Source organism: Nansenia antarctica (assembly GCF_963989245.1).
Source record: "Nansenia antarctica genome assembly, chromosome: 12".
NCBI classification, from domain to species: Eukaryota; Metazoa; Chordata; class Actinopteri; order Argentiniformes; family Microstomatidae; genus Nansenia; species Nansenia antarctica.
The window spans coordinates 24625104-24646380 of NC_137682.1; the positions used below are offsets into that span (position 1 = coordinate 24625104).

Here is a 21277-nt window from a genome sequence, read left to right on the forward strand (position 1 = left end):
GCGTACCGACCCTGCCCCCGGCTGTGTGAATAAACTTCTCTCAACTGTCCATACTGAGCCCAGACCTGTGATGATCCACTCAGCTCCATCAACACATCATCCCAGAGGAGCAGACAGGGGGAGGGTTACCTTGACGATCAGCTCGTAGCGAGGGATCCTCTGGACAGGCTTAATCATCAGGTCTCCCAGAGCCTGCTTCTCCTTGTTCTCACGCATACTTTGCTATGAGAGAGAGATGGAGAGGGCAGGAGGAGGGAGAGAGAGAGAGAGATAGATGAAGGCAGTAGGAGGGAGAGAGAGAGAGAGATGAAGGCAGTAGGAGGGAGAGAGAGAGAGAGAGAGGGAGAGAGAGAGGAGAGATGGAGAAGGGTGAAAGAAAGGCACAAACTTGTAGTCTGACACATATTTCACATAGTCCAGTAGGTGGCGCTGTGGTTCAGATCATTATAACTGACACATCCTGTTACTGAGAAACGACCGGTGACTTTTTAACTGACAGACACATTCCAAAAGGTTAGCTTTAGAGAGGAGAGGGAATACACATTGACAGACAGGTAACAAAAAGAAACAGACACAGACGCACACACACACACACACACACACACACACACACACACACACACACACACACAGACAGACACAGACACAGAAGGACAGACACACTCACACACACACACACACACACACACACACACACTTCTATCACGACGACTGCCAATGGCCCCTGGCCTGAGCTAGATTACTCTTCCTGCTACAACTGGTGAATTGATGATTCACTTGCTTAGTCAAATGTATCGATTGTAAGATTATAAGTCTTTGGAATAAGGCGCCCCCCCCCCCCACACACACACACACACACGCACACACACACACACACACACACACACAGATGTACACCTACAGCGACAGACACACAAACATGTAACATAGAGTAGTAGTAGTAAGTATATAGCAAGTGCACAGATAGAGAGCGAACATAAACTCACTGAACACTTTATTGGGGACACCTGTCCACATTAAGGTGGTGTAATGGTGTGGACATTGTTTTCTTGGCGCACTTTGGGCCCGTTAATACCAATTATCATCGCTTGAATGTCTATTTTGAGTATTGTTGCTGACCATGTGCATCCCTTCATGGCCACAATGTACCCATCTTCTAATGGCTACTTCCAGCATGATAATGCACCATGTCACAAAGCAAAAGTCGTCTCAAACTGGTTTCATGAACATGATAATGAGTTCAGTGTTCTTCAGTGGCCTTCCCAATCACCGGATCTGAATCCAATAGAACACATTTGGGATGTGGTAGAATGGGGGATTCACAGCTTGAAAGTGCACCTGAAAAATCTGCAGGAATTGTGTGATGCAATCATGTCCATCATGGACCAGAACAGGGTTTCCGTTAGAAAAATTTGCCGTCGGACATCGTGTCCGGGAAGAATTCGATTTACCGGACAAACGTGATATATTCCGGTCATCATATTAAAATATAAAAAAAAAAAAAAAATCAAAATCATATTTTTTTTTCTCCAAATCTAATATAGCTGTTTGTCGCGGTGATTACTGTTGTGTAGCGGCCTATATATGCCGTTTAATGTCTATTTCTCATCCGATACGATTAGATGCGAGCTATATAGTATATAATAATATAACATGATTTGACGCATGCGCGCTATGCCATGCGTCAAATCCAGCGCTGAACGGGTCCAGCGCTGAAAGGGCGCCTCACTGGGAACTGAACAGACAGCATCGATCAATGAACGGACTCCACATTACGTTAACTGAAGTTTGTTAAATTGTTTGGGATTAATGTGAGGTTTTCTATTTTCTCTTTCCAGTTTTTACCCTTTTTTAAAATCAATAAAACAACGTCATTTCTATAACCAGGTCTCGCTGGTTGGGAAGGCATTTCGTTTAGCTCGGGAGTATGACAATGGGGAGAACATAACTGTTTATTGAGAAACAATTGATAGGCAGTCTGGGATACGTATATAAAGAAATACCACAATGTCTAGATGTATAACATTTTATTGAACAGTAACAGTGCAAGCATGTAGGCTTCTGGCGTGACACGGCTAGCCTAATTTCCGTTCATATGCCTTTTATCAGATCAAATAAAATAGAATAAAACTCTTTGAAAATAAATAGGCTTTAAATTAACTTGCAATGCGTATGTATAGGCTAATTTCCGTTCGATGTTACAGCCTAGGCCTATCGCCTATGCCTTTTCTCAGATAGATAGGGATAGCCTTAAATAAAATAGCCTAGAGTAAAAACTCTGAAAATAACAATGGCTGCTCATATAATTCAGCTACTTATTAGGCCTACGTCGCTTTTTGGCAGCATTGAAGCGTGCAGCTGCGGACTTGAAATCAAAGCTGCAAAGTGTCTCTCCGCAACTTGCAATGCGCATTAGCCGTGTGACCTTGCCCTCCCCAAGGCGACTTCGGTCCGCAGTTTTAATTCGGTTCTGCAGAGAGAATCTCTGCAGGCACACTGGAGACGGGAATCAAGCAGGCTATCTTGGCCAGTTGTAACCCACTCTGGGTAAATTTCGCTGAAGTCTCGGATGAGGACTTCGCAGGCTGTTGAGAAACGCAAGCCCCCATAACCACGAAGCGCTGTCATGACACCGACGTTTGCGTATTACTATGGTGGACGGGTTGGCAGGGTTGCCAGATAGGCATGGGTTACCGCCGAATGGGCTACTGTGTTTAAGCGGTAATAGACTGGTTAAGCTGTAATCCCATCTGGCATCAATCCCATGTGGCACTGTGCGCTGTTTCGCATAGGCCGGCCTACACATTAGGAGTCATCATCATGCCGGTGTCAAATCATATCATAATAAAAGAAATACATAGCCTATATATTCGTCTTTTTTAAAATAGAAGGAATCAGAATGTGAACTTTAGCGAATTGTATTCAAAGGGAATTATTTTCACCGGACAATATGTCCGACGACTTTTCAATTGGTGGGACTTCAACAACTTTTACCGGACAAAGACCGGTAATTATCGGTTAACGGAAACCCAGGACCAGAATCTTGTAGGGGAATCATTTGTCTGATAAGACATGTTATTCATTGCTACTTTTATGACTATCAGTCAGACTGTCTGGGCAGATTAACACATTGACGACCCCAACCTGGTAGACAATGAAAACCAGTTTCCTCTACTAGAAACTTGACATTGGCTAGACAACAGACACAGTTAAATGATCACAAAGATCATGAGCAATCTAAGGGTGTGTTCTCACTAGAACATTTGCTTCACTTGGAATCGGAGTTTAGGATAAAATTCGCTTTGCTCTGCGTCGTTTGGAGCTGTGAGAGCTGCGCATTCAAAGTCGCTCCCGGAGCAAACAACCAACGGATGCTCCGCTTGAAAAGGGTGGTTTCGCTCCGGTTAGAAACGACGCATCGAGGCAGTCCATAGGAAAACAACAGCGCATGCATGTTGATCTGGATAAGAGCGGGACGAACGGGCAATTTTCAATTGTTCTGACCAATCAACTACCACGTCTGTTGCGTATGTTACTTTGTTTACATAAAGGGCTGTGAGAACGCAAATCAGAGAAATAATTTATGCAACAATGTTGCAAACTCATCCACTTGTTCCGGCTCATGATTCTGAACTTTCATGTGAGAACATGAGCTAAAGCAGTTCTGGGCCGTGGTGTTTCCCAGGCCAACCAGACCAGAACCAGACCAGAACCATTTGGCGGCCTTTTGTGTTCCTTTTCCACCTTTGTATCTGGGAGAGAAAGTGGCGGTCAATCCCCCGTAACCTCTTCTGAAAATAATAATTGAAGAATAATTTTGCATCACAGCTAGCGTCATGTGACCCCCTCCTCATCACAGATGCAGACAGGAAATGTCTGTGATTGGCTTGTACCTCACACGAGGGCGGGACTTTTACCTGTCTATACAAATCCTGGCTGTCTGTTTTGAGGTCACCTTTCTGAGAATGTTTGACTGTCAGACCGTGTCTGTCATGCTTGTAAAATGTCCTCCTTTTGCAAAAAAACTATTAAACACCTTTTCTATGCATTTGAAGAAATCGGGCTACCTTTTTCTATTGTCTATTTAGATACTTCAATATTTCCCCTAACAATCTCAAAGGAATGTTTCCAACACCACAACAAATTTAGGCTGTTTTGAGGGAGGCCCTACCCCATATTAGTATAGAGTTCCTAATAAAGTGTTCAGTGAGTATATAGTAAATGAAGACACTGTCTTGTTGACACTGGCATGTTCATGCACCTACAGTATGCCTATCTACACCCGTGCTATACTCATCTATGCACCCCCCCCGCCCCCTGCCCCCCCGTGCCACAGACGCACACACTCACCTCTAGAAACTTGTGGAATGCTGGTTTGGCCTCCTTAGCGATTCTCACAGCGTCTTTGGCGTTCAAAAAGTTATCGATGTATGCTGAGTAAATATTTGCAAGTATCTCTTTGGAGAACTGGAGAGAGAGAGAGAGAGAGAGAGAGAGAGAGAGAGAGAGAGAGAGAGAGAGAGAGAGAGAGAGAGAAGAGAGAGAGAGAGAGAGAGAGAGAGAGAGAGAGAGAGAGAGAGAGAGAGAGAGAGAGAGAGAGAGAGAGAGAGGGAGACAGAATGTTAACATGTAAACAGTGATGTCAATGTACAGTTGTGAATCCTGCCCAGCAACAGGTAAATTGGCTCTGGTTGCGATTGGTCAATAATCATTATACACAGGAAGACTCCAAACAGAGTAGAACATGAACTAAATAATATGGTCTCAGCCTCATTGAAAGCGTGCGCGCGTGCACACGCAGACACACACACACACAGACACACACACACACACACACACACACACACACACACAGGAATAGACATTTAGAGCCCTCATGAAAGAAGCTGCTCTCCAACTGAGGAGCGATACCAGGATGGGAAAAAAGCTCTTCTGTCATCGACTGCCCACACACCTCTGACACCTGTCACCCCTCCTCCTCCAGCCCCTCCCTCCTCCCTCCTCCTCCAGCCCCTCCCTCCTCCATCCTCCCTCCTCCTCCAGCCCCTCCCTCCTCCCTCCTCCTCCAGCCCCTCCCTCCTCCCTCCTCCAGCCCCTCCCTCCTCCTCCAGCCCCTCCCTCCTCCCTCCTCCACCAGTCCTCCTACACAGAGACTACACCAGTCCTGACAGACCCCTCCTACACCAGTCCTGACAGTATTTTGTACATACTGTCATGAACATCCCTCTAAAAGAAGACCCTAGCAGGAAAAAGGAGGGGAAGAGGGGGGGGGAGTTTAGGGAGCAAAAAGGGTTGGAGGGTGAGGGGTCCTAGTGAAAGTGTCCGTTACTCTATAAGGGGTGTACGTCATCGTGACATCAAAGAGGCCCCTCTAGTTAGAAACATGAGGTGTCATGGCGGGGGGGGGGGGGGGGGGGGGGGCGACACAACCGATATCTCCGTGAGCCTCGTTGAAAAAAACTGAAAAAGCAATGCTAACACTTTTAGCATTTTTACAACATTTTTACAACATTGGAACACTCACGGATTGGACGAGGAGGTGTCCTACAGTCTGTCTGTCGTGCCATTGGCTGACGCAGCCCGTGACCTGTTCCAGGAAGTGCTCGTGGTGCTCCAGGATCTCTGGGATCTGGTAGAACATCTCATCAACTAACGAGGGATCAACTAGGGGTCCTCCGTCTGGCTGCTTCAAAGGCCTCATATACCCCTAGATGGAGAGAGAGGGGGGAGATGGGGATAAGGACAACATGAGTAGGGCTGTTAGGCTGACTGTGTGTGTGTGTGTGTGTGTGTGTGTGTGTGTGTGTGTGTGTGTGTGTGTGTATGAGGACAGGCTTTGATGAAAGGAAATACCTCTCTGGCCCCATGGGGCCACAGTATCTGCAGTCTCAAATGTTTTTCATTTTTCAAAACAGAGGATATGGAATATTTTTCCTTCTCTCTCTCTCTCTCCCTCCCTCCCTCTCTCCCTCCCTCCCTCCCTCCCTCCATCTCTACAGTGACGTGCGGCACTACAGAAATGGTAGTATTGATAGAAAACTCACTAACTATTTTTTCCCAAAACCGAAGCTCACAAAATGGAAACATTTAACAAACCCCATTAAACACACACACGCACAAACACACACATGCATGCATGCACGTACGTACGCATGGCTTTCTATTAAGGTTGGTATGTGTCAGGGTACAACTTTGCCAGTTACTCTGTGTGTGTGTGTGTGTGTGTGTGTGTGTGTGTGTGTGTGTGTGTGTGTGTATGTGTGTGTGTGTGTGTATGTGCGTGCATTAGTGTAACGTGAGAGCCTGTGTTTGGCTTTTGTTTAATGTTGAGGGAGTGCTCATTTGTTCAGGGAGTGCCCTAGAAGGAACGAACATCAACTGACTCTGCTGCTGTCTGAGCTGCTGTGGTGAGGCAGCCTCAACACACAAACTGTGGTAACCGCTCCACTTGTCGCCATGGGAACACTGCCAAGGCCTCTTCACTGAGTCACTTGGGTATCAGTGACTGGGCTGTCATCTCTCTTTCTCTCTCTCTCTCTCTCTCTCTCTCTGGGCCTCCTTTAGAAACGTTGCGTACGCACAAAAGTAGGCCGACACCGCTTTTAAGGAAATGTGGGGATTTATAAATGAAAACGCATCAAAAACAAACTCGGCGTGAGAATTTTTTGGTCCTCCAGGGACACTCTGACCCATGCTCCTCCAGGGTCACTCTGACCCATGCGTACATACACTGGAGAAATTAGCAACTGCGACTCCGATGGCAGAAGGATGAAACCTGAGAAACGCTTCGAAATGTACACATCATTGTGTACAATAAATTGACATTTTCCATCTCACGCATTCTATATGAAGAGTTCCCTGGAGTACACCCTGGAGTACACACAAAAACGCATGATTCAAGATCATAAATACAAACGAAGATATCAATTTTTTGCAAAACAACCCTTGTACAGTTTAATTGGGAATCATATTTCATTGGATCTGTAATTATTAAACAATACTTGCATGTTATGAAATGTATTCGCATAAATAAGAAGAAGAACAGTAGGACAAATTACGTTTAAACTGATGCCGTTTTCCGATGTCTCAGTCGGGCAGATACGAGCGCACAGTTTCATATTGTTATCATGTGTTTGTTGTGCAGAACTGTTGTGCAGAATTTCACTGGGTGAAATCTTTTTTTTGGGGCCTTTCTGTCCGGATTTGCCTTCATTGTTGCGCAAAATGTAGAGTTGATTGTGATTTATAAAGGGAAACTGCCGTCACATGTGCGTACGTACTGTGTTATAAATCAGAATATTTGATGTGCTTAAAACGTTCTGTCTTTCATATGTACGCAACCTTTTAACACCAATCCTACGCACGGTTTTAGAAACCAGGCCCCCTCTCTCTCCTACTTTTTCTTTCACTCCATCCTCCCTAGGATAAAAGAGAGCAACATATCTATTCCACTCTCTCTCTTCCTATCTCACACACACACACACACACACACACACACACACACACACACACTGTGTGCTCAACACTGCCTGCCAATGTTATGGAACAGCGCCATCAGAGGACAGCGGTGGGGGCTGGGGGGGGGGCTGTTACTATAAGAGGGGCTATGAGGTTGTTTGAGGTGAGAGAGAGAACTGTGGGTGAGGTAAAACCCATAATATCATTATATGAGCATTTTGTATAACAGTGTGTGTGTGTGTGTGTGTGTGTGTGTGTGTGTGTGAATTACAATACCTGGATGAGCGTTCGTAGGGACTCCACGTAAGACTGCTCAGTGTCCAGGAGGGTCATCATGACATGTCTCCTCATATCCTGTAGAGAGACACAGCACAGTTACACACCACACAATACACACTCTACACATGGACATAACACACACGCACGCGCTAAAGCTAGCTAAAATAGCAGGGGGGTATTCCGTCAATGATGCTAAAGGAAAATCCAGGCTTATGTTGTGGGGCGGCTGTGGCTCAGGAGGTAGAGCCGGCATCTAATGATCGCAAGGTTTGCAGATCGGGCGGTTTGAGCCCCGGCTGGCCACATGACGAAGTGTCCATGGGCAAGACACTGAACGCCAAATTTCTCCCAGTGAGCGGGCCGGCGCCTTGCATGGTAGCTTGCCTACCTCGCCATTGGTGTGTGAATGTGTGTGTGAATGGGTGAATGAGAGGCCGTTGTAAAGCGCTTTGGATAAAGGCACTATATAAGTCAGTCTGTTTACCATTTACCAGAAGTCTCGCGAGAGTTAACAAAAATAAGCCTGGATTTTCCCGTTAGCGACGTTGATAGAATACCCCCCAGTGTGTGTGTGTGTGTCTGCCTGCTTGCCTGCCTGTCTGTCTGTTTAAAGGCCACATAACCAACAATACAGAGGCAAGCAAAAGGAGGAGAGGACGTGATGGAGAGAAAGACTTAGGGAGAGATGGAGAGACAGAGCATGAGAAAGAGGAGGAACAAGAGAAGAGAAAGAGCAATTCAAAAAGCAGACAACAGTATTCAAGTCTCCTGTAGAGGAAACATAATGGAACCAAATCATTCATGATCTCAAATCACGAATCAGTCTCATCCAAACCAATGGAACCTTCCCCCCCCAGACAGCCTTCACACCCAGACAGCCTTCACACCCCAGACAGCCTTCACACCCAGACAGACAGCCTTCACACCCCAGACAGCCTTCACACCCAGACAGACAGCCTTCACACCCCAGACAGACAGCCTTCACGCCCCAGACAGACAGCCTTCACACCCAGACAGACAGCCTTCACACCCAGACAGACAGCCTTCACGCCCCAGACAGACAGCCTTCACACCCAGACAGACAGCCTTCACACCCAGACAGACAGCCTTCACACCCCAGACAGCCTTCACACCCAGACAGACAGCCTTCACACCCAGACAGACAGCCTTCACACCCCAGACAGCCTTCACACCCAGACAGACAGCCTTCACACCCCAGACAGCCTTCACACCCAGACAGACAGCCTTCACACCCCAGACAGACAGCCTTCACGCCCCAGACAGACAGCCTTCACACCCAGACAGACAGCCTTCACACCCAGACAGACAGCCTTCACGCCCCAGACAGACAGCCTTCACACCCAGACAGACAGCCTTCACACCCAGACAGACAGCCTTCACACCCCAGACAGCCTTCACACCCAGACAGACAGCCTTCACACCCAGACAGCCTTCACACCCAGACAGACAGCCTTCACACCCAGACAGACAGCCTTCACACCCCAGACAGACAGCCTTCACACCCCAGACAGCCTTCACACCCAGACAGACAGCCTTCACACCCAGACAGACAGCCTTCACACCCCAGACAGACAGCCTTCACACCCCAGACAGACAGCCTTCACACCCAGACAGACAGCCTTCACACCCCAGACAGACAGCCTTCACACCCAGACAGACAGCCTTCACACCCAGACAGACAGCCTTCACACCCCAGACAGACAGCCTTCACACCCAGACAGACAGCCTTCACACCCCAGACAGACAGCCTTCACACCCCAGACAGCCTTCACACCCAGACAGCCTTCACACCCCAGACAGACAGCCTTCACACCCAGACAGACAGCCTTCACACCCAGACAGACAGCCTTCACACCCAGACAGACAGCCTTCACACCCAGACAGACAGCCTTCACACCCAGACAGACAGCCTTCACACCCAGACAGACAGCCTTCACACCCCAGACAGACAGCCTTCACACCCCAGACAGACAGCCTTCACACCCAGACAGACAGCCTTCACACCCCAGACAGACAGCCTTCACACCCAGACAGACAGCCTTCACACCCCAGACAGACAGCCTTCACACCCCAGACAGACAGCCTTCACACCCAGACAGACAGCCTTCACACCCAGACAGACAGCCTTCACACCCCAGACAGACAGCCTTCACACCCAGACAGACAGCCTTCACACCCCAGACAGACAGCCTTCACACCCAGACAGACAGCCTTCACACCCAGACAGCCTTCACACCCCAGACAGACAGCCTTCACACCCAGACAGACAGCCTTCACACCCAGACAGACAGCCTTCACACCCCAGACAGACAGCCTTCACACCCAGACAGACAGCCTTCACACCCAGACAGACAGCCTTCACACCCAGACAGCCTTCACACCCAGACAGACAGCCTTCACACCCAGACAGACAGCCTTCACACCCAGACAGACAGCCTTCACACCCAGACAGACAGCCTTCACACCCCAGACAGACAGCCTTCACACCCCAGACAGACAGCCTTCACACCCCAGACAGACAGCCTTCACACCCAGACAGACAGCCTTCACACCCAGACAGACAGCCTTCACACCCAGACAGACAGCCTTCACACCCCAGACAGACAGCCTTCACACCCAGACAGACAGCCTTCACACCCCAGACAGACAGCCTTCACACCCCAGACAGACAGCCTTCACACCCAGACAGACAGCCTTCACACCCAGACAGACAGCCTTCACACCCCAGACAGACAGCCTTCACACCCAGACAGACAGCCTTCACACCCCAGACAGACAGCCTTCACACCCAGACAGACAGCCTTCACACCCCAGACAGACAGCCTTCACACCCAGACAGACAGCCTTCACACCCCAGACAGACAGCCTTCACACCCCAGACAGACAGCCTTCACACCCAGACAGACAGCCTTCACACCCAGACAGACAGCCTTCACACCCAGACAGACAGCCTTCACACCCAGACAGACAGCCTTCACACCCCAGACAGACAGCCTTCACACCCAGACAGACAGCCTTCACACCCCAGACAGACAGCCTTCACACCCAGACAGACAGCCTTCACACCCCAGACAGACAGCCTTCACACCCCAGACAGACAGCCTTCACACCCAGACAGACAGCCTTCACACCCAGACAGACAGCCTTCACACCCAGACAGACAGCCTTCACACCCCAGAAAGACAGCCTTCACACCCAGACAGACAGCCTTCACACCCAGACAGACAGCCTTCACACCCCAGACAGACTTCACACCCAGACAGCCTTCACACCCAGACAGCCTTCATACCCCAGACAGCCTTCACACCCAGACAGACAGCCTTCACACCCCAGACAGACAGCCTTCACACCCAGACAGCCTTCACACACACTCTTTAAAAAATACAGTGGAATTGAATTCTCCTCTCCTCTCATTTGGCCCTGATGGAAGACACTGTCAACCAATGGGGAAGCTGCAGTGTCAACACACCTACAGAATGAAGAGTTGACACATATCTCTGGTCTAGAGGAGAGAAGAGACAGCGCCAGACCCCAGGTAGCTAATGAGACACGTGCTACGGACCTTTGGGGACAGAGCCTTCAGCGTGGCCGCACCTACCCTCTGGAACTCCCTCCCCACAGTGATCCGCAACGCCCCCACCCTGGACTCCTTCAAACTAGCCCTCAAAACTCATCTGTTCTCCAAGGCCTTTGGCCCCTAGTCATTGTTTCAGTTTTGTTTTGTTTGTTTTGTTTTGTCTGTCCGATCATTCCCCTGTAAAGCGTCCTTGGGCTTTTTGAAAGGCGCTATATAAATTAAAGTTACTATTATTATTAGTATTATTATTATCATGTATCCATGACAGGCCGTAGCCCCATTCAAAGTTTCACTGCCAAGCAGCAGCATCCTCCTTCCCACAGCAAGCATTACCAGGGTGCACGTGCACACACACACACGCACGCGCACACACCACACGCACGCACGCACACACGCGCACACACGCACACACACCACACACAAACACCTCAGATCATTAGCTCAGTCACAAGGTTCACACCAGGTATGTGTTCTGTCCCTACATATTTCCATGTCCCAGTATGTAGGGTTCACACACACACACACACACACACACACAAAATGGCTTCATTTAATTTTTATGACAAAAATAGACAAACAGACGGGGGGGATAAGTCATTGAGAACACACAACAAAGCAGCACATGACTAAGCAATTCATCAGACATGACTCATTAACTATGTACTCTGATCTCCGACTGTACCACATAGTAGAGTTAAGAGAGAGGAGAAAGTGATGGAGGGGGTGAAGATGATTGAAGATGATTGCTGAGGCTAAGGCTAATTGAGATAAAATGTTGTTGTCTATTGATTCAGTGGCCATGGGGGTTCCAGATTAGAACTCCTTCACACCCCAAAAAGACTGAAGGCCAATGCACACGGCGTGCGATTTTGTCGCACGACAACATTCGATTCTCAATTCACACCAATGAATGAATGAATGTGAATGGAGAATCGAATGTTGTCGTGCGACAATATCGCATAGCATGCCGTGTGCATTGTCTCATTGAGATGCATTCAAAACAATGGAATCGAATTCGGCGGTGCGACAAAATGGCACGCCGTGTGCATTGGGCTTAAGCCAGACATGACTTCAAACACCACAGAGAGCTAGGGGGCAGTTCCATGTAGAAGAACCCATGGGGATCAAAATGTACAATTCATCCGAGCATATTAAATTGAGCATATTAAATTGGGTGCCAAATGAAAGCTAAGAGAGTAAAGGAAATGAGAAATATATTTTGAATATACATGTATCTCAACCATCTGACATTATAAGAATAGGGATGAGCAAAGGCTTTGACTTGTGGTCAAACATATGAAACATGTGTAAGAAACAGGGTTAGAGTCTTCAGAGGGGAGGTCATGGCGTTTGGAAATGGCATTTTGAGGAAATGGTTTGTCTTTTGTAAGTTTAACAATCATTTCCCAGTCTCCAATTTACAAATGTCTGCTTCATGAGGAGTGAGGATAATGAAAGTTACAAGTATAGGTGGACCTACCAAATACTTGCAGTGTTTTTACTGATATCAATTTAGTTTATGAATGAATCAGTAATCGGGAACAGAATGACTGAAATTGAATTGGCTACACTGACTTATTGCATAGGTACAGAACCTAAAAGGGTCATTTTCATGTGGACAAACAGTTTTGGAACCCTTTGAAGTTCCATGTAGAACCCTTTTTACAGAGAGTTTCTACATGGAACCCAAAAGAGTTGGACATGGAATTTAAAAGGGTTTCAAAAGGTTTCTTACAAACCATCAACATCCTCATACCATGCTCCACAAAATGTAAACGTCATTGTTGTTGAGTACAGTGGGGAAAGCAAAGCCACACACACACAAATATGTAGCACAAGTAACTGCCATTGAGAACCATGACATACATATTGCACACTACAAAAAGGGCGTCAAGGGGTTTATCTTTATAATTAAAGAGTGCACAGACACATATGGTATGGGTGTCCCCAAGACAGTTTCTTAGAATCATTCCCACACTGGTTGCAGACAATAAAAACATTTTAACTTTGCAGAAAACTAGGAGCAGATTGGGTGTCTACAAAGGCCTACTTCTTTCATCTTTTCTTTTATATAAAATGCTTTTTGGTGCCAAAAGTCTAGTCTACTTTTTTTTTTTTTTTTTACATATAATACACTAAAAACTACAAAATCTAATTGATTTAAAATCACAATAAATTAAGAGATTTTATGTTTCTTGTATTTAATATGTTTTTAAAAATGAATTTACCTTTCAATGTTATATATACATTGATAAAATAATACATCTCCTTAATGAGAGTGTGTATTGTATATTTCCATCTGTGTTTACCTATTTGACCGACATCATCTTAATGCATTTCTGTGGCGGACCCATTTAGTCATTTGGTTACCGTCTTTCTGTTAGATGTAGATAGGTAGGAAGATGAACATCCTTTTTTGATGGTCATTCCATTACCAAACTTTGAATCTGCGAAGCACTTAAAGTAAATGTGTTTTTAGAACTAGTTCTTGAGTATATTGTAGTATGATTTGTTCAAATTTCGTATCAAGGGTTTTTGTTTGGCATAGTAATTGGGTCATTCAGGCACAAAGGGCCCAGTTACCTGGTTTTGACCCCATGAACCAAGACAGTAATGCTGTTTAACTGTGTCTTGTGTTTCTTCTACAGAGTGAGAGAGAGAGACAGAGAGAGAGAGAGAGAGAGAGAAAGAGAGAGAGAGACAGAGACAGAGAGAGAGAGAGAGAGAGAAAGAGAAAGAGAGACAGTGAGAGAGAGAGAGAGAGAGAGAGAGAGAGAGAGAAAGAGAGAGAGAGACAGAGACAGAGAGAGAGAGAGAGAGAGAAAGAGAAAGAGAGACAGTGAGAGAGAGTAATGGGGGAGTTAGAGAAGAGGGAGAGAGGGGTGATGATAGAGAGAGTGGTAGACTGGGACAACATTACAGTCTGTGGTCTGAGGACTGTAGAGAGGGCACCAAATGAGTGTGAAAAAGTGCCTTCATACACTTTCATACACTTCATCCACTTTCTGAAACTTAAACCAGACACCCTGCACCCTTGGAGAGTTACACGTGAATGTACATTTGAAGACTGAATGCGCAGAGAATGTTCTGGAACAGCGGGTCACTGTCGAGTCCAATGCTGTGCTACCCTACAGCATTAGAACACACACACACACACACACACACACTGCCCGATCAATCCGCTCTTCCACCTCCGCTAGCCGCCAGGCACCGCCGCCTCTACGTGGATGCAGCAGTTGCGCTACTAGGTCACAACTTTTCACTGTCCTGGCGGCCCGCTGGTGGAACGAGCTGCCCACTGCAGTCAGGACTGCAAAGTCTCTACCTATCTTCTGTCAGGACTGCAGAGTCACTACCTATCTGCTGTCAGGACTGCAGAGTCACTACCTATCTTCTGTCAGGACTGCAGAGTCACTACCTATCTTCTGTCAGGACTGCAGAGTCACTACCTATCTTCTGTCAGGACTGCAGAGTCATTACCTATCTTCTGTCAGGACTGCAGAGTCATTACCTATCTTCTGTCAGGACTGCAGAGTCTCTACCTATCTTCTGTCAGGACTGCAGAGTCTCTACCTATCTTCTGTCAGGACTGCAGAGTCACTACCTATCTTCTGTCAGGACTGCAGAGTCACTACCTATCTTCTGTCAGGACTGCAGAGTCACTACCTATCTGCTGTCAGGACTGCAGAGTCACTACCTATCTGCTGTCAGGACTGCAGAGTCACTACCTATCTTCTGTCAGGACTGCAGAGTCACTACCTATCTGCTGTCAGGACTGCAGAGTCACTACCTATCTGCTGTCAGGACTGCAGAGTCACTACCTATCTTCTGTCAGGACTGCAGAGTCACTACCTATCTTCTGTCAGGACTACAGAGTCACTACCTATCTTCTGTCAGGACTACAGAGTCACTACCTATCTGCTGTCAGGACTGCAGAGTCACTACCTATCTGCTGTCAGGACTGCAGAGTCACTACCTATCTTCTGTCAGGACTGCAGAGTCACTACCTATCTGCTGTCAGGACTGCAGAGTCACTACCTATCTTCTGTCAGGACTGCAGAGTCACTACCTATCTTCTGTCAGGACTGCAGAGTCACTACCTATCTTCTGTCAGGACTGCAGAGTCACTACCTATCTGCTGTCAGGACTGCAGAGTCACTACCTATCTTCTGTCAGGACTGCAGAGTCACTACCTATCTTCTGTCAGGACTGCAGAGTCACTACCTATCTTCTGTCAGGACTGCAGAGTCACTACCTATCTGCTGTCAGGACTGCAGAGTCACTACCTATCTTCTGTCAGGACTGCAGAGTCACTACCTATCTTCTGTCAGGACTGCAGTGTCACTACCTATCTTCTGTCAGGACTGCAGAGTCACTACCTATCTTCTGTCAGGACTGCAGAGTCACTACCTATCTTCTGTCAGGACTGCAGAGTCACTACCTATCTTCTGTCAGGACTGCAGAGTCACTACCTATCTTCTGTCAGGACTGCAGAGTCTCTACCTATCTTCTGTCAGGACTGCAGAGTCTCTACCTATCTTCTGTCAGGACTGCAGAGTCTCTACCTATCTTCTGTCAGGACTGCAGAGTCTCTACCTATCTTCTGTCAGGACTGCAGAGTCTCTACCTATCTTCTGTCAGGACTGCAGAGTCACTACCTATCTGCTGTCAGGACTGCAGAGTCACTACCTATCTTCTGCCGTAGATTGAAGACCCATCTCTTCAGGCTACATCTTAACTGTCCCTACAGTCTGTCTACTGGAAATACAAATAAATAAATAAATACATTCTTCTATTCTTCTAATAAAGTCATTCTTCTAACATTGTGACTGCCAATGGCCCCTGGCCCTAGCATAGATTACTTTTTCTTGTGATGAGTGATGGACAGATGATTTGTTTACTTAGAAAAATGTATGTTGTAAGTTGCTTTGGATAAAGGCGTCTGCTAAATGGCAAAAAATGTAAATGTACAGAACACACAGGATCCATGCAGGTAGACTTTTGACTTTTGACATTGTACTCACATTCAGACCTGTCAAACACACTCACCCTTGGAGATGCACTACTTAGCCTGCACACTCATAGGCCCAATCCCATTTCATTTTTTTTTTGCCCTACCCCCTCGTTTTGGAGTGCCACTCGCCTTTCGGCATGGCCCCAACATTGTTGTAACATTAGCTAAGAGACTCTAGAGACACTAGAGACATCGGCATACTAGCGTTTTTTTTGCTCTGCTTGTTATGAAAAGGTCTATAATACATTGAAATGACATTAAACTAAGATAATTTGATCGTTATCATAATCTTAAAATCTTTATTAACAAACATTTGGGGTTTTCTTTTGTCGCTGGTGCGTTCCGCCACTATCTTGCCGACCATTCGCAAGGCATTCTGGGAGATTCCAATACTCGTTCTTAACCCTAGTTTGGAGTGTGCCTCTGAAAAAACTCAGTTTGGAGGGCCACGTAGCCCTACCAGTTGGCCCTACCCTCCATGCCAACAAGAAATGGGACAGGCTACCTCTACACGTCAACGCGCAAAATGCAGGGGTAAGGCTAAGTGGTAGGGTCAATGGGTGAATTGGGATTGGGCCACAGATACACAGACACAGACACACACACACACACACACACACTGAAGGAATGTTACACCAGGGTGAGGGGACTGTGTGTCTGTGTGTGTGTGTTAGGTGTACACATCCTTCCTCACATGTACTCCACATACATACAAAGGTATTCAAATGGACATCCTTGCTCTCAGCTCTCAGCTCGGTGTAAAAGGCTCGTCTGGAAGTTTGATTTCTAACGGTCTATGCCACAAGTCACATTTCTTTCGGAGAGTGTGCTCATGCACTTGTGTGGTCAGATGGTGAGGTCTGTGAGGTAAAAACCAGAGGGAACTTCCCTGGAAACAAGGAATGTTGTTCTTTTAGGTCCCAGCTGACTATTACACTGAACCAAAATATACACTTTTGTTTTTGCTCCAATTTTTTCACGAGTTGAAATCAAAGACTCAAAGACTCAAAACTTGCGACATCTGTGGCGTTGTGCTATGTGATAAAACGACACATTTTAGAGTGGCCTTTTATCATGACCAGCCTAAGGCACATCTGTACAATAACCATGCTGTCTAATCAGCATCTGGATGTGCCACACCTGTCAGGTGGAGGGATTGTCTCGGTGCTCACTAACACAGATTTCAACACATTTGAGAACACAATTTGAGAGAAATAGGAACATGTGGAACAGCCTTCCTAGCCAGTTAAGGGCAGTACAGAGCCTGGACTCTTTTAAGACAGGCCTAAAAACCTTTTCATTCAAAAAGGCCGTTGACTGCTGAACCTGTGTTCATTCTTGTGATTTGTTTTTTTTAACTATGTTTTTAACTTATTATGTTTTTAGGTTGTTGTTTTTTTTCTCTCTGTAGCACTCTGAGATTCTTTTTGAATGAAAAGTGCAATACAAATAAAAAGCATTATTATTATTATTATTAACATGGGGAAATTATGTCCAGACTATGCGTTTAATTTCGGTCACAGGATTACCATGGTAACACCGTTGAATCAAATAATCTGATAATGGAAGGCCACTGAGGGTGCACGTCAAGTTGTGCAACATGAGTAGGAGTTAAGACCATTTTGTCGAAAAAGTATTATAAAATATTAATAATAATTAATAATAATAATAATTATTAGATTTCTACAGTATTACAGTGGGATTAATAGATAGTTGAATGGCTAGCACTAACCAAGCTATGGTTGGGTCCCTAGTTCAGAGAAAAACAGGCATGAGAGACAGATTGCTGTCAGAATGACTTAAAACTAAAATAACTAATCAGTTATGATGCTTTCATAACGATCTTAAAGGACTTAGAAGATGAAAGTATTAGAAATTGTCATTGCTTTTAATTCAGTATCCGTGCCCGCCCAAACCTGCTTTTCATTTCTTGTTATTTTGTATTGTGTATATATTGTGTTATATTGTCATTGCTTTTAATAAGCCATGGCTTCAGCCTACACCTTTTTGGTCCTGGTGTTATGCATTGTGACTGTGTACATTTTTTCATATCTGTATTGTGAATTGTATAGGGGACCAAAATAAACATTCTCAATCAATCAATCTCAATCAATTTCAGTATCTGTGCCCGTCCAAACCTGCTTTTAATTTTTTATTTCTTATTCTTCTTATCTTATCATCTTTTTTTTTAAGCTTCTTTTTCTGAGTGGGGCAGTCCCACTCATATTTTTCATTTTATTGGACAGATACAGTGAAGACAGACAGGAAAGTAAGGAGAAGAAGGGAGAGAGGGCATGTCAGCAGGGCATGGGCAGGATTCGAACCCATGCCGACATGGGCATATGTGTGCACTGTAGACCGTGATGCTAGACCACTGGACCACCCCAGGCCACATCTTATCTTATTATCTGTGTATTTAATGTATGATTGTGTCCTTGTGCTGCCCCTCTTGGCCAGGTCCCCCTTGAAAAAGAGATTCTTTATCTCAATGAGGTCACCTGGTTAAATAAAGGTTAAATAAAATAAAATAAACTATTCCTTCAGTTTACTTCTATGTCCTTGCTGTGTTCAGGCCCTGAACACAGCAAAGACCTAGGTTCTGGGCCCTGGACAGTCTGGACGGATTGATGGCAGCTGCCGGACTGAAAAAATCAGGTGTAGTGCTGAGGCACAAATATGTACATTTCAAGCCTGCAAACTGCGACACTTTAAATAAATGTGCAATAACACTATTGTGCAATATGACAACCCTAGTCGTCTATCTGTACAGTATAGTATAGTGGATAGTGTACATAGCCTTTATTTATGTAAACCAGCTCCTTCCCTTCTTGTGTTTTTTTTTTCTTTCCTAACACCAGGGGAGCCACCCCTCCTAAATTTCGTTGTTTGGTACCTGTACTGTAGCAATGACAATAAAGACCATTCATTCATTCATTCATTCATGTCCCCAGGTGAGAACCATCCAGTCACACTGAACCCTGACACAGACAGATTGGACAGAGTCTTGTTGCCAATGAGATTAGAGGTCTGATGTGCTTCTGAGGCTAACCTCAAAGATATGTGATTTTGTTTTTCTAACAACCCTGTATGACTGTTGGGCTCTAGTTCAAAGTCAGAGTTCTTGCCTATGGCATTTGGCTGGTTTTGATTGGCTAAGAGACCAAAGCCATGCTATTTCTGATGGTTTTGATTGGCTCAGAGGGTTTAGGCTGTCTCTTATAAGATTCAGAGGGGATTATGTGTGAGTGTGAGTGTGTGTGTGTGTGTGTGTGTGTGTGTGTGTGTCTGTGTGTGTGTGTGTGTGTGTGTGTGTGTGTGTGTGTGTGTCTGTGTGTGTATGCATTTCTAGTCTTGTATAGCCATACCTCCAAATCACATTGTTACATCACCTTTGGAGGTCTGGAGGATTTTAGATGGGCTTGTCTGGCTTGGATTGAACTGATGCAGCGACGGCATTGTGCTGGTAATCTCATTGGATGTTCCATTCCAAGAACCTTCCTCCCACATGCCTCTTATTTTCTGACCGGTTTAGGCCTATTTTGCAAATAGGTGTTAGCTTGCAACATTGTAGAAAGTGGAAGAAAACCTGAATTCAGTTTTTTTGGAGCTCTTCCCAAGCAAGGTATTTGATTGGTTTATGTGTTGCCAGGCATCACCCACTGAACAGTAGCCTCATTTATAAACGTTGCGTACTCAAAAACAGCATGTGTACGCAACTTTTACGCAAATGTTGGTATTTATATAAATTAAAAAAGGTGCCGTGAAAATGTGAGGCCCTCCACGCAAACTGGGAGCCATGCGAATGCACAGACACTGGAGAAATGAGCAACTGAGAGTCCGATGGCAAAAGGATGAAACTCGAAATTGAAATTGATACTGTTGTATAAAATATATCAAAATATGACCTCTCACGTATTATATATGAAGAGTTCCCTGGAGTGCACACAAACAATATATGTGCACACTGCATATACAATGGGGGAAGCAAGTATTGAACACACAGAACATAAAAGCTTCTGTCGTCAGCCCCCCCCCCCCCCCCCCACACCTCGATGACAGTAGTCCCTAACAACCACACTCACTGTAGCAACAGCAGCATCAGGAGCGCTGCTCAACCCACACACAAAGCGACGACCTACAAATACATCAGTCTGTCTCCCATCTCCCTTCTCCATCAATCTCTATCACATTCACTCTCTCTCTATCCCCCCCCCCAGAGCTGGAGGACCTCAGGGGGGTCTGCCCTTTGGTCTGCCCTTTTGTCCGGACCAAGCTCTGGACCTGGGGTGATGGGGCCTTTTCAGCCGCAGACCCGTCCCTCTGGAACGCCCTCCCCAACCACATCAGACAGGCCAACACCCTCCCAACATTTAAACAGGCCCTCAAAACCCACCTCTTCAAACTTGCCTTCACCAGTTAACCCTCTCCCCCTCCCCTTCCCATGTGTTCCCAGCCCTACCTTAACCTTTTTGTGTCTTTTGATTACTACTATCTTTCCAGTTTGTAAAGCGTCTTTGAGTGTCTAGAAAAGCTCTATATAAGTCTAATGTATGATTATTATTATTATTATTATTATTATTATTATTATTATTATTAGCCCAGACACAGAGGCCTGAGAGGTGCCCAGACACAGAGGCCTGAGAGGTGCCCAGACACAGAGGCCTGAGAGGTGCCCAGACACGGAGGCCTGAGAGGTGGCTAGCGGTCTGCTGCGGGTCCCCCCTGCTTCATAGGCTTCTGTCTGGACAGAGGAGAGTTATGTAACAGTGATGCAGCCGTAGACGAGGGGACATGGAAAGAGAGAGTGTGTGGCTCATCTAATCCTCCTTTCTAGGGCACGCCAGATCTGTACGGATCAATATGTGGCTAATCACTAAGTCATCGAACAGGGACACAATCAACTGGTGAAGAGGATCTCACTCGCGCGC

At 46.1% G+C, this 21277-nt stretch overlaps 1 protein-coding gene across 1 annotated transcript in view; it reads right to left on the reverse strand.

Moving 5' to 3' along the window:
- arhgef17 (Rho guanine nucleotide exchange factor (GEF) 17) overlaps positions 1 to 21277 on the reverse strand; it is a gene marked incomplete at both ends in the record, with an annotated part of 73362 nt that overhangs the window by 15211 nt on the left and 36874 nt on the right. The window contains 4 exon segments of the mRNA XM_080543663.1: positions 130 to 222; positions 4351 to 4467; positions 5525 to 5707; positions 7735 to 7812. Of these exon segments, the coding sequence (XP_080399789.1) occupies positions 130 to 222; positions 4351 to 4467; positions 5525 to 5707; positions 7735 to 7812 (471 nt within the window).